The sequence below is a fragment of the Serinus canaria genome, chromosome 8, assembly GCF_022539315.1.
Source record: "Serinus canaria isolate serCan28SL12 chromosome 8, serCan2020, whole genome shotgun sequence".
NCBI lineage: Eukaryota > Metazoa > Chordata > Aves > Passeriformes > Fringillidae > Serinus > Serinus canaria.
This window is the reverse complement of record NC_066322.1, coordinates 21,647,472-21,662,350: the sequence shown is the minus strand read 5'-3', so window position 1 is coordinate 21,662,350 and position 14,879 is coordinate 21,647,472. Positions and strand designations below refer to the sequence as shown.

Sequence of the window (14,879 nt, the reverse complement as noted above, 5' to 3'; positions counted from 1 at the left end):
GGTTACAGGAATAGTTTTGGAACTTCTGTTTTCATTACTGCGGGGCTCCCTCTAAGCAGAGCATTGAGAGTCATTAAAGAATCACTTTTGATTTGTTACTATTACAGGTTTTATGGCAAAACAGCTTTACTTAAAAACGCAAAAGAAAACTGTACATTTTCTTTAAACAGATGGCTGCACTGCAGAGTCCCTTTTATGGTGATAAAATGAACTTGTACTCTCTGTGCAAGAAGATAGAACAGTGTGACTACCCACCTCTCCCTTCAGATCACTATTCAGAGGAAGTAAGTAATTTTCCTTTTCATGGGCTGGATCCCCAGTTTATGTAAGCTGGCACGCTTCCAGGGAAGTAAATGAACTTGTGTGATTTTATGTTATTTGCAGATTATGCCTATAAGTGTTTGCTTGTTGAACTCACTCAAATGTTGCTGTCAAAACAAGTCTCATGATTTATATTTGAGGGTATTAATGATGGAAACGTCACACTGTTAGATTCCTAATTTCATTGGGCTTCTTTGCGAGGATGACAGTGCTTTCCCAGAATGCACAATGATATGTTCCACATGCCAGGATGGGATAGAACTTTACATCTGTAGGGTGTTTTTCTAAAAACACAACTATACACCTTTATGTTGCACAGTAAATTAGTGCACTGGCCCTGTTCCTCTAGGGGCCTGCATTAAAATAGATATAATGTAACTCAGTAGTAAAAACAAATTGTTCAGGTCCCATTTGTTTGCATTATAAAGCTGGGATGTGCTGTTGGGTACAATTGAGCAGCAGTTCTTTTGCAAGGAGTGGTTCTTGACAAGACTAAGAGTAAATTTCAGAGAAATACAGGCAGACATAATATAATTGAATTTGAACAATATACTCCTGCAAATCTCAGCAGTGTTTATATTAAGCTGAGAGCTAACAGTTCTTACTGTCATTAGTGTATTTTAGGGGTAGTACTTGCTTTTATAAGCTCTAAAATGAAAAGAAACCAAACAAAATAAATATTTTTCTTAGTGTAACAAAATGAAAAAATATAAATGCTTGCTTGTTAATATTCTGAGATGCCAGTTTTGAAATACTTTCCCACTTTGAAAAGAACAGGGCAAACTGATAGAAGCTGTAAAGCAAAGAACAGTTATTAGTAACCAGTTCTAACTGAATTCAGACTACATGAATTAAAGATTACTTTGAAAACCCAAATAAACACAAGCACTGAAATACTTTTAATAAACAGAAAGCGTTATACAATTTATAGAGTAGGGGTTGTAATTCTGAACCTTAAATTTTCTTGCATTCACAGACAGTGATTGGACTATTAATAAAAGATTACTGCTCAGTGTTTTGTTTTGTATTTATAGTGACAATTTTCCCCTTTTATGAAACCAACTGGACTTAAAAAGAGAATTTGATGATGTTACAAAGGATGAAATAATGATCTATTGTGTAATTTATACACTCTAGCTCTTTGTGGGTTTGCCGATTAGTCATTTTACCTTGGCCATTTTTAATTATTATTTATTGTAGACTCTGAATATGGCAGTTCATCTAACCAACTTCAGAACTGGAGGCCTGGAAATACAGTAGGGTGTGAACAATAATGCAAAATGATAGCGAGAATGTCAGGGGCCGTTCTTTGTTGTGTCATTCATGCTGTCTTCCTTTTTCCATGAAGCACATGAATATTTCACATATCTGCATCCTCATCCTCTATTCTTCTTGACTAATTTTCAGACTGTCTGAATTTGCATTTCACATGGTAGCTGATTAGGAGATGCCGAATGCAGCAGCGAAGCCTCAGCAGGCGGTTTCCATGGTGACCTTCAGCAGGATTTTAATGATGATACCACTAGTGGTTCGTTGAAGTTGGCCTGCCTGCAAGGCTACTTTGCTGCAGCTAAGTGTGAAGTGGGAGATGTGGATTACTAGCCAAGGGGCAAATATCAAAGTCTGGCCCAGATAGAAGGTCTTAGAGTTTGGGTGGGGAGAGAGGTTCCAGCTTTTCCTTACTTCTGTATAGGTTTTTTGTTTTGCAAACATATGCAAAGCACAACATGTTACTTTCTATTTATTTCAAAGGAGACATGTACTTCTGCACCTTGGATAAGGCAGTTATCTGCAAAATACATGTAAGTTATTCTTAATGAGAGAATCAGAGCTATCATTGGTATTAAGTTAGGTAAGAAAACAATTTCTTAAAAGAAGCTATCAGTTATGGAAACTGTCATGGGAATATTTTTCATGTTCTGCTATGAAGACTTGTGTCTTCACTAAGGTACCTGGAAAACATACATTTATTACCTATTGCACTATTAAAGCATTTTGAACTTGTATGAAAAATACTGTGCTGGCATGAACCGTAAAAAAGAGAAACAAACAAGTGTGATCTGTCATATTAGAATTCTGTGCTAAATGTTTCACCTGTACTGGAAATACAGATGTCAGACCTTTAAATTGGTGAGAAAGATATTCAGTGAGCAGTTAAGATCAGGGATCACTGAATATTAAAACCCATTTAATTTTTTATGAAAAAGATTTCTCTGAAATAAAAACTTCACTGAATGGATCTCTGCATCCTCTAATACAGAAGTGTAAATACTTTCATTATGAATTATAACACAAACACTTTTTCAATTAACTTTTTGTAAGTAGATTTTTAGTGAGTTTTAAGGTGTGACATTTTTTCTAAGTTTTGAAACCTCTGTAAGAGTAATGTGTTTGTAATTGTGTCACATCTGTGTCATCAGGAAAGAGTGTGACAGAAATACGTACCATTAAGTGGACAGGTGGGTAATGTTTTTAAAAACCTTTGATTAGAAATCCTAATAGTCCGAGATTTATTTTCACGATGCATTACTTCAGTGGTAGATACAAACCAAGATTTTCAGATGCTTAATGACTTTGGATATCTCAATTTTTTAATATCCCTTAAAAACATTGGGTATTCAGAGCCAGTACTCAGCATTTACTGAAAGCTGTTCTGCTTTTGGGAATTCAAAGCTGGGCCTCCCTTGCCACCTCCAATCAATACTCTTAAAATCTTGTCAGCTAATATTAGTATCACATTGCTTTCATGATCAAGTTTTAAAATCTTCCCTTTGATTGAGGTGCATTTCTTCTAAAGTCCATTGCCAACCTCCTACCCAGATGTGAAAGCAGAAGGAGCCAGCAGGTCCACAATGTTAGTGTTAGCTGCCAGCAGGTCTTGAGAAAAGCACTCAGAAAAAGGCTTTGAGAATGTTTTATTCAGAGCAAGAATGGTGTTGTGTGTGGTTTTTTTATCCAAACTTCCCTATATGAAAATTTCTCTATTTCAGCTGGCTAACAATGGAAAGTTCTTGCCTGTCATATTTCTGTCTTTCCTCACTCCTTCTGACTTGAGTGATAATTATTTATTTCATAGCTGAGAAACCTGCTAGAGTTAAAGGAAGTGTGTCCCACTGCTCCAGTGTCAGGCTAAGCTCCAGGCTAAAGCCAGTCACTGTGCTAAGTGCACAGAGGAGGTTAAGAACAATAAGCAGACAAAGAAGTTTGCAGCTTGGGGAGGCAACAGGAGGTCCCTCTGGCTCAGTCTGCTCTGCCTCTTGGCCAGTCTGTGCCAGGTAGTAAAAAATCACTTCTATCTCTAATGATAGTCTGATTTTAGACTCCCAGTGCCTCTTCCTGTGTCATTGGTGAGCTTTTCTGATACATTGGAAATTTTATTAGTACTAGAGGGGCTGACAGATGGATTTCAGGTTTATTGAAATGGATATTCCTGTAGGAGTAAAGGATCAGTGCTATAACCAGTGCTATCCAGTGTCCCAGTTTCACTCCTGAAAGCTGTGTTCCCATGTAATTTTTCATCCTGTATAGCAGAAGTAATTCACCTTCTTTCAAGGGTTTGCTGTTCAGTTACAATGCTCAAAAGAGCTCAAGGATTTTGAAATTACTTGGGAATCTGCACTATTGTTGGGCAGTGTCCCAGGCATGGTCAGCTCAGCATTCCTGCCTTACCAGTGAGATTCTGGACCTGCCAAGGGAAGAGGGGCATAGAGATACTGCAGTAATTTTAGTAACTGCCATTTTAAAGAGGTCTGTGACAAGGCTCCTCAAGTGACCAACAGGTAAATTTCTTGAAGATCTATTTGTGCTGCTCTGCATACAGTAAAGTATTGATAAACAGCTAGAAAAAACAGGAGAAAAACCACTCTGCTTCCCCTCTGATGTTGGCTTTGTGGGTTTTAACCCTTCCAGGTCCTTTATGAAGACTGTTCACTATATGCAGCTATGTTGAACAGATGGAAGTTTTCAAAGAGAAAGAGAAATGTATACATTCAGGATTAGATGTATTTTGCAGATAAATTATACCTGTGTTCTCTTCACAAAATGTTTGCTTATTTAACTCTTATTTCAGGCTTGATGGTGTTGGATGTTCTTCAGTCTTTCCTGTTTCTGTGCAGGCTGTCTGAGGTGTTGCATGGCAAGCTGCTCATCTCTGCTTACACTCTGCCTCCTGCTTACCCTGTGTCCCACCTGCGTCTTCTGCAGGAGATTGTTTGGCTTGCATGTTTGTATTACATGCTGGCAATTAGTATTTCTTACAGTAGCTAATGATTTCGAGTATTCTGTTCTTCAAATGTTTGGGAGTTATTGCAGGCTAATAGTTTTTATTGCCACTGGCACTGTATTTTATTTATTGACTGCCAGAAGCAATATGATGGCTTTTATAACTCCATCAGTCATAATATACTTAATGTATTTAAAATGCAAATAGCAAGTCTGTTACAGATTATTTTGATTTAATATTTCTTTTCAATCTGCTAATCTGACCACTGTCTTCAGAACTAGCTCATTTTTAATATTAAGCTCTTCTTGCTAAAGAATGGGATGTCTAATGACATAGATTTTATACTGTTGAATACAAAAAATCTGTACATTATGTACAGTTTATCTGCAAGGGCTAATGGACAAAGCTTTACAGAGTGATATGTGGTGCTTCTTCCTTAACTTCAGGAATTCCTATTCCTGTGCATTTAAATTAATCTTCAGAAAAGTGAAAGGAGTATAATTATAATTTAAAATCCTTCTTGTTCTTTTTCTAAAAAAGCAGGAAGGAAACTCTCCAATGGCAGGTTTAAAAAGGCAGCCTATGTTACTTTTGAATAATAAGGGTGATGAGGTTGCTCTGTGTTAGTTGCAATAATTAAAGATGTTTTTTCAATAAACTTACCTAGTAGTACTGGCTGGGAGACCAAACTAAATTTGCTATATTGTCATAGAAGACTGGATTACAATGTGTTTGGAGTGTCCTCCTCCCCCTCCCTCCCCAATGTTATAAGGAGGTCCAGGAGGATTTGGCAAAGCTACTTAAAAGCATAAAGGAAACTCTTCAGAGTTGGTTAAATTGTTATTGCAAAGCACTGTGAACATTTTAGTAAGTCAGTATGAAAGAGGTACGTTCCACATTAAAACATGCTTAGGAGATGCACACAATTTAAAATAGATGCCCTATCAGAAGGTTATCCATACAATATATTAAGTTCTAATGTCATAAATTTTTAGGCATATCAGTGAAGGGAGAAAAACCTGAAAACGTCCTGACAGTTTGTGAAGGGAATGCAAAGTATGGAGGTGGTGTGGAACTTCTTTTGGGTTGCTTATGCTGAATATGTCTGTTAAAAATACCCAAAAGGTTATGGTGCTTCTGGAAACATGGAATTTTCTGGTCATAGTGATTTGTTTATTCTCAGATAGAGCCTTTTGGGAATATTTGTTAATTCTGTGCTTCTTTACATAAAGACCACTATAAACAATATAATCCTAAGGATATGTATCAGGATGTAGCCCAAAGCTTATTTATTCCAATATCATGTCTGCAGCAGTGGACTAGTGGAGTAACAGGGCCAGGATAATACGGTACTTGCCCAAAATACTTTCTCAGCTTCCAGTTTTATATTCAGATGTTTCCTCAAGGGTGGAGTCCTTGTAACAGGTAGCCCTCAGTGGGTTTAATTTGTTCAGTAGCTGAATTGAATGTGTGTGTATTGGTAGCCTCTGGCAGCAGGAGGTTCTGGGGGTTAACTGTGTGTTAGATGGAGCACCACTGCCTTTTGTTTGTTGGGCCCTGTCAGGCAGAAATGCCATTTATTGCTGGCTAGCTCCTGTATGGGGACCGACTGAGCAAAGCAGGGCTCGTTTACCTGTGCTCTGTGCTCCTTTCAGTCTTCTGGGCTTTGCAGGCACAGCCCTTCAGAAACACGGGGAATTTCCTGTAAATCATGTGGGACTGGTCTAAATGCATGTCTAAAGTTGTATGTTGAAAGGATTAGAACTTGAATTTGCACCTCAGTTTTTCTGGCCAGCAGTGCACAATGCAGAAATCAGGGGAGCGCGTTGCGTGCGCGTTTGCATAAGGCAGCGTGTGAGCGGCGAGGGAGGGCTGCCCGTGTGCTTGTGCAGAATCGCCTCTTGCCTCCTTTTGGCCAGTTCTCTTCATTTGAATTTGATCATGCACAAATCCTGCTTGTAAGAAGGCCAACACTCCTGTCATGTTCTCTCCCTCTCGTAGCTGCGACAATTAGTTAATATGTGCATCAACCCGGATCCGGAGAAGCGCCCAGACATCACCTACGTGTACGATGTAGCGAAGCGCATGCACGCACACACCGCCAGCAGCTGAACTGCCTGCGAGCCCCGAAAGGAGCAGCAAGAACCAAGTGCTTGCAATAAATCATCCCACCTCCCCGTGTGTGTCACACAAATGTAATTATTTGAAGCTTACTGTTGTGCTTTGAATTGTAAACCAATTTATATACAAGCTTTGTTGTTTTCTGTTCATTTCTTGGGTTTGTATTTTTTATTAACTTGCAGTCGTACAACAGGTTTAAATATGTAAAGTGTAATTTTAAGATGCTGTGAACCGCTGTTTCCATGTTAGTGGGTTCAAGTGTACTTTCTGTAATAACAAAATTGTATTCAGTTGGGCCTCAGTTCTAAAACACAGTTGCACTTTTGCACATGATACAGATATTAGGCTTATTATCGAGAAGCAAAATGTCTGAATCTCTCACCTTTTTAGTAATTTATGGAAAGTATGAATCAGCACAGTTAACTTTATTTTAATCTTTGTTCCAAGAGGAACATAATTACTACAGGAGCTTATTGTATTTTATATTGAATTGTAGTTTGCAGTTCCTGCTGTAAGAGTAGACAAGGAATAGAATTAGTTCTCTGCTTGCCAAATGCAATGGAAAAATAATTTCAGGAAAAATTGTCATGCTGAAATTTTTGTAATGTCCCCTTTTGTTTTGTTAGTCTCTCTTAATACACAAAACATTTGTTGGAGGTTTTCTGGGAAAATTTAAGGTGTTGATTCAGCAATCGGGTCCTTTTCAATAGACTTGTGCAGCACTGCCCTGGGGCAATGGGAGTCTGCATAGTTCAGCCTTAAAAACATGCAGATGCTTCTTGTAGCCAATAGGGTTCTTTTGTGGCTGTCCTTTGAGCAGGTCTGATTAAAAGATATGTGATCTTTAAGTTACAACTTCCCAGCTGTTTGTGTATATGTCACTGTTTGTAGATTTTTGTGTTTGAAATAATTTGAATTACCTTAAAATATATTTAAATTTTAATTTTTTTTCCTAAATACTGAAATGTTTTGGCAAAGATATAATAGTCTAGTATAACACAAAATGTATTCTACATAAATATATGATCTTTGTATACTATATCTTGAGACTTTAGTTTTATATTTAGCAGAAGTAGATTATAGCTTTATGTTTAAGAGAATGTTGCCACGCCTTAATTTGGAAAATAATTATATATGCAAACTATCTTACAGATACTTTATTAGTTTAAAAGGAGATGCTGAATATTTTTGTTAGACCTTAGTGCCTTTTGGGGTATGCTTGTATAATATTTTCATTGTTAAGGAAGGAATGTGTCTTGTTTTTAAATGTGGTAAAAATGGAGAGTGAAATGAAATTCCTTGAGTTTCAAGACTGAACTTTTTTTACTGAACTGTCAAAATGTAATTTTTATCACTGATAGCAGCTAGGGAGCTGTTAGTGTCAGTTAAGTCTTTTTCTTTATGTGGGTAAAAAGTTCAGAAAAAGCAGAAGTATGTACATACATAAATAGGTTCTAGATGCGGTCACATCCCTCATTCCCAGATTATTTTTTTTCCTAGTTTGTTTCTCTGTGCAGCTGTTATTTTTATTTGATATAACACTCAAAGAATAAAAAAGCATTTGTGGAGTTTGTGTTCAAGGGAGGGGTCAGGGTTGTTTTTGGTTTTATATTTTTTTAAAACTACAAATACTATGAAAATTGTGTTTGGAAAAAAAGAAGGGGGGTGGCGTTTTTAGATGGTATGTGCCAGATCATCAGCTTATCTTAATATATATATTTTTATTTTTTGGTTCCAGGTTTTGTAGGACAAATTGTATGAAACTGTAGTTTTATTTCTCACTTCTGTGTGCACCTAACCTTATAGAACTTCAGTGGAACAGTTTGTTGGAAAGAAGTATTTGAGAAATTTTGGTTTATGTTTAGCAACCTCTAGATTTGTTTTCATTTATTAAATGGTTATATAATTTAAAACATGATGATTATGTTCTGTAACAATGTTTCACAAGTCATAGAACAAAATGCTTTGTATTGAAACAAGCAGCACAATATTTGCTTGACTCCCAGAATTAGTTCTTACTATGCGCAAGAACTCAAATTTTTTTTTTTTCTGAAATGTGCTAGAACATTTAAAAATCGCCAAAAAGCCCCCAAATGCAATGCAGGCTGTTTGTATCTAATATTATGCATGAAGTATTGAACTTTTCCTGCCAGAAACTGCTGAAAGATATCCCTCCTCTGGAACGGTATGTTGAGTAAAAGAATGAGTTTTAAGAGTTAGCAAATGTGCATACTTAAGCATTTAATTTTTTTTAACAATGTGGAGGGTTTTTTTGTATTTATGATTAAATACTGTGCTGAGGAAAAGAAATAGTTGTTCCTGACTTAAAATCTGTGAAATGAATGGTGCACCTGACTTTGGTACCAAACTCTGTGATTAAAAAGCCAATGTGGGTTAATAGAACTGCTTACATAAGTGGGGATTGTAGAATCTCTCCCTGAAGTGAAATACCTGGTAACATGAAAATGATAAGTCTTGTTACAACACTCCAATGTATGCTATGTGCATATAAAGTATTTTCTTTTCTGAACCACCATCCTATTTTTCATATGTTGATGATAACATTTGGCACTATTTATTTTAAGCTATGGCATTATGTGTTTATATTCTTTATAGAAAAAATTTTACATTTCTACCCAAAATGTCTGACCAGCTCCTCCTTTTATTTCAGTAATGCTCCAGTATTAACTTGTGTCAGAAGTGAACTTTTTGTGCTTTGAATGACATTGCATAAAATCCCTTTGTCTCAAAAGCTCCCCTACTGTGCCGTAATCCAGTAGAAATAAAACATACAGATAATAAATGTAATGTAAAAATTATAGTGTTTCTATTATATTTTTTCAAACTTTTCTTTTTTAGAGATATATATGTTATAGTAGATGCTGCCTAATGTGTGGACAACTTACTGCTTCCAGTAGTTGATTCTAGATGAGATTTCTTGACTGTAACAAAAGTTAGTACACTAAAAAAAGATTCATTTTTTTATTATTTATAAAAGATTATCTAAAAATACTATATCAAATATGTTGTGTGTTTTAAACTGAAATTTTAAGCTAAATTTAAAATAATTTTTAATACTAAAATATGTAATAAAGCAAAAAATAACAAAGAGCTGCTGTTATGGCCTCAGTCCTGTCCAGTGAGCTCTTGTTAATATTTCAGCTGGTTTTTATGTAATTTCAGTAATTTTGAGTGAACCACATCTACACACATGAATAAACAGTAATCACTAGAGTAGATAGAAATGATGTGCTCAGCTCACTTTTTATTCTCTCTGCGTGTCACTGGTTTGGTAGCAGGGAATAATTTGGGTTTTCTCCCCTGTTTTGTTGCAGTCCTAATGATCCAGCTCCCAATTGTATGAGCAGGCAATAGAAGTGTGTTGTCTTTTTGTAATGAGCAGAAACTTTAAAAACATGCCAGTATAGCAGGAGATGAAATGCAGTATTAGAAGTGTCTGAGAAGGCTGGTGTTTTATTCATGCTCATGATTAAGAAAGCCGTAGAGTGAAATTCTTGACAGAGGCTTGGAAATGGAGAAGAACTTTTATGCCAGTGGTTCTCAGATAACTCTGAATGGGACCCAAAATTGCAGTGATGTTTGTTTGCAGCAATCTGTCTGTGTAACAGCAAAGATAAGAGATTAAGCAGTGTGGTGAGACTCTTAGGAGCTGAGTTGGAGTGTTGGTGAATGCTGCACTGGCTGTGTGAGCTTGTAGGAGCAGGAGGTGATGTGAGGGAGAGCCAGTGAAGGCCACCTGGTCTTGTTTTGTGAAGACATAAAGGTGCTGGATGGCAGAGGTCAAATCACTGGTATTTCATAAGTTTTAATAGTCTTTAATAGTCTTTATCTACTTCAACAGTCCAAATTTTCCCAACCCAGCCATATGTCCATATTATATAGCCAGTGGCAGTGTTGGCAGTGCCCTTTGGAATTTCTGATTTCTGGTTTGATCTGGGTGAGTAAATCTTTCTGACAAGGAGGGAAATAGAGGTGTGGACCCTGCTTGCTGGGGTGCTACTTACGTTTCTGAACATTACTCAAATATAGATGTTTAGAGTTGTTTTTTAAACTTTATTCCCTTCTCTGATGCTTTTTAAGAAGTGTTTTCCATTCATATTCATCGCTAAAGTTCTGTGACCCCTGGCTTCTGCTTTATTAGTCCTGTTGTCAGCCTTACCCTCTTCCTGGTTTGAAATCCTCTGTCTAATTTTCCTAGTGGTCATTAGTTTGCATCTTTCTTTGTGTGTTTGCTAAACTCAGCTCATTTCAGTGTTTTCAAATTTCATCCCTCCCATGGGCAAGGCCAGTTCCTTTCCCCTGATGAGTACTTTAATCCTTTGTTCTTCATTCTGTTTTTCCAGCCCAATGCCTGTGATTTCTAGTTTTAGATAGATTTTTCTTACTGCCTCAATCATTCCCATGACCTTGTCTTTGCTAAATACTGTTCACTTTATTATCTCTCATTTCTAAATTCCCTTTCTCTGATCACTACCTGCTCTCTTTCAGCTTATCTGTCTTTCTCTCTCCTCTACCCTGTCACTCACTCCTTTTGGGATCTCCAGTCTATTAACCTTTTTGACTCCTTCGTCTTCACTGCTGCCTCCTTCCTTCATTGGCCTCACTTCTTTTTACTCACTGGTCTTTATTTTTATCTCTGTCTGCTTCTCTGTACATGGTTTCTTTGGCTGCTTCTCACACTACCCTGTCTCCATTCCTCCCTCCAGACAATAATCTCTGGTAAGTTCTTAATTTCCATTCCAGCCTTTCTGAATATCTGAAAAGTGTGTCAGCACAACACAGCTTTGGACTCATCTTTGCCTTACCTGCTTCAATGCTCTTCCTAAATGGACTTTTAAACCCCTTTTATCTCACCTGCTTTTTCTTGTTGAGCTTGCTTGCAGATCTGCTGTTTATATTCATTCTCCATCCATTCTTGATACAAAATCTTCAGTCCTGACTTTGTTGCATGACAGGTTCCTTTCCAAAGTTGTTTTTATTCTCAGGATCTGTTTCTGAGCTGAGTTTCTCTGCCTCTCAACTTTGCAAGTTTGCCCCTTTTATTTCTGTATCTTTTATGCCTCTCATTCCTTTCACTGAATTCCTTCCTTCAGTAGCAACCAAGTTTCTCTTTTCTTCTGTCTTTAAGGGGGTGGCACCATCATCCTAACTGTTTCTGGTTTTTAATACTTGGTCCTTTATTTCTCTCTCTCCTCTGATTTCATGCACCTAAACACCCTCTCTCCTGTTTGTTTTTGGAATTTTTTAATGTTGCACTTCATTTGAATGCCCCAAAAATCCAGTGCTTCTCCCCCATAGTCAGGTTCTCCCATGGTTCTATCTCTGGATTATTCCTTTAGGATCCAGCCAGCCTCAGACCTGTTCAGATTCAAAGATCTAATTTTTATTTCTGACTCACTCTAGACTATTTTCTAACGTCCCTGACAATTTTACTTGCCCGTTTTCCAAGGCCACAACCTTTCTATCTCTGGCACTTCTCCCATGCCTGGGTATCAAATGTCTCAGTTAGATGTATCAGAATCCAGCCCTCTTCACTATCTGTTCTTTCTTACCTTTTATCTTCACTGATTTAACCTCTGTGTCATTTTGGCTTCTTTTCTGCCTTCAAAGTATCAAAATTGACAGGACTAAACTGTCATTGGGCTTTCACTGTTTTGTGTGCTGAAGAAGGAACTCCACCAAATTACTGCTTGTTTTGTGTTCTAAAGAGACTTGAATCCCACAAATCTGATTATTTCAGTACTGGAGAGTTGGAACAGATTGCTTCTCCAAGTATGTCAGAAGTCCTTGAATTTGGGCCTTCAGTTTTCTGTCATTTCAGATAAAGAGATTTTTCCCTTAATTGCTTTGTATTTACTGTGTGTAACTTTGTCTTGTTGCTGCACTTACAGCTAACAGTTGTTTTCCTGCTTCAGCAACTTGATTTCAGTGCTTTTAATTATTGCTTGAAATAAGAACGTGCCTCAGAGCTTCCCTGGCTGTGCCCAGAGTTGGGCTCAAGGCTCCTCTCTTGCTGTGCCCCCAGACCCTCCAGGTGCAGGAGTGAGCTCGGTGCTCTGCTGCTCCTCTACCCACGCTGCCCTAACACAAAGGCAAACCAAAGCTGCCTCTCTGACGGCTGCATGGTTTTCTGTGGGGGTACATGGTCTGACTTCACAATTTATCAGTCTTTCAGAGGTGGGGGATTGTGTGTTTGCAGAGATTCACTGTTGGTTAAATTGTCTGGCCTTTGACTGCTTATAATTATCCTTAGATATGTTGAGATTGAGAAGCTAAAATCTCTGTAAAACTGAAAAGTTTTCTGTTTTGGAATTGGGGATTGTAGAGCTGGATGTTACATTTCCTGTGGGTATACACACATTTGTTGACTTTTTATTTACACCAGGGTAATTATCTTCTTTTAGAGGATCAGTTGTTTGCTGGCACAAAAAAAAAATTTCTAGTACTTTTCAGGTTTTATATTTATTCCTTGTTGCCTGCCTGTATCACATTGTGCAGTTAGTTCTTCTGCAGCTGCCTTAGTGGTGGGTGTTTGCCTTAGTTCTTTTGACAGAATTGACAGAAAATTGCAATTAGACAATTTCCAATTCAAAATAGCAAATTGAGTCCTTCCTGGTAGTTCCACTTGCTTTTCATTTAAACCCTAGCAATAGATAGAGGTCTCAGCCAGGAAGAGAAATGCTCCCCAGGATAAAACAGATGTTCTGGGATTCCTTACTTCCTTTCCAGCTCCCAGTCCCTGTTTCTCTGGCTTCCCTGGGATACTTGCAGGGAATATGACATTGCCAGTGTATGAAGGGCAATAGAAACTTTCTCAGTGTGGACAGGAAATCTCCCAGTTGAAAATGACTAGGAATATATTTGGTATTGTTATACAGCTGATAATTGCAGATGTGTAAAGAGCAATTTAAAAAGTCTGTGTTTGCTGTTACAAAAAGAATTTTGAATTATGCAAAGGCCTTTTAATGTGGTGTTGGTCTTCTTCAGTAGACTTAATTTGCTGCTTGTTCCTGTGATTTCAGTCATGCTGGACTGTTGTAAAGATGATTCATTAAAGATGAGTGTTGTTTTTTTGTTGGGAGTGGGGAAAACAGGAGGCATTCATTGATTTGTTTCTATTTGGCTGCTGACTGTGCTTGAATCAAATTTTATAATCATTCAGATTGGAATGGACATTGAGAGAAGTCTCTAGTCCAGCTTCCTGCTGAGAGCTGAGTCAGTGCTGAATTCAGAGCAGGGCTTCAGGCTTCAGCAAGATCTAGAAACCCTCAAGGGAGGGTGACTGAGCAGCTTCTGTGGGCAGCCTGCTCCAGTGCCTCGCTGTAAACCTTGTTTGCCTTGTGTGCAGCCAAACTCCTCAGTTACAAGCTGTGGCCATTCTTTGTTCTTCTGTCACTCCTCAAATGTTCTTTATATTGCAAAAAGGTAAGTCAAGTATTGGGACAAAGAGAGAACTTAGGATGTTTTATTTTCTGGAAATTTGTTTTTGCTAACAAATATGTTCACGTAGTACTTCTGCTCCTGTATGATGTGTACACCGTATTCATTTGCAACTCGAGTGTAAAATAAAACTTTTAGCAGTAAAACTTGATACAAATGTTTTGTGGTGTTTGTGGCCTGGATTTTCTCAATTGTTACCTTTCAAATCTGCTAAATGTTTCCTGGCAGATCAGTTGTGTCCACCATGGTGAAGCAGGGAAGTTGGGATCCTGAAGATAACTCTGCTTCTGTTTTCTGTAGCCTGTTTCTCTGGGGAAGGGAGCTTAGCACTGGGATGGGATGGGAAGAGGATGAAGCCAGCAGGTGTCAGATCACTGCTGGTTATGGGAACCTTACTTTAAACTCAAGTGTTGGTGGAAACTTGCTTGGAGAGATTTATCAAAATTGAAATTTGAGGAAGAAAATGACTGGAGCAGAGTCAGATTTCAGAGCAGTAATTTTTGCCTTTTTTTTTTTTTTTTTTTTTTTGGTAAATTTTGCCCTGTATTAAATGAAAACTTGAAACTTCTGACAACAAACTTCTTGGGAGCAAATATAAAATATGTCAGATTCAGTTTCAAATCTGTCAAGTTCTTTGAGGAAACAATTTCTGTAAGCTAAGAATAATTTATTGATGTTATAAAATATAATTTAGCAGTTACCAGTCTGGCTGGAGGGTGGTGGTGGCTGTGTGTAATTCTTGTACTGGAGCTTT

At 37.6% G+C, this 14,879-nt stretch overlaps 1 protein-coding gene across 6 annotated transcripts in view; it reads left to right on the top strand.

The window, feature by feature from the left end:
• The window catches only part of NEK7 (NIMA related kinase 7), a 69,179-nt gene extending 54,903 nt beyond the window's left edge, over positions 1-14,276 (top strand). For 4 of the 6 annotated variants that reach the window (XM_050977382.1, XM_018912073.3, XM_030226567.2 and 1 more), the window contains 2 exons: positions 171-284; positions 6,545-14,276. In XM_050977382.1, coding sequence (XP_050833339.1) covers positions 171-284; positions 6,545-6,655 — 225 coding nt within the window. In that variant the 3' untranslated portion in view covers positions 6,656-14,276. The remainder of the gene's footprint in view (positions 1-170; positions 285-6,544) is intronic. The other 2 variants (XR_007778057.1, XM_050977383.1) reach the window with 2 other exon arrangements.
• The last annotated feature ends 603 nt before the right edge of the window (positions 14,277-14,879 follow it).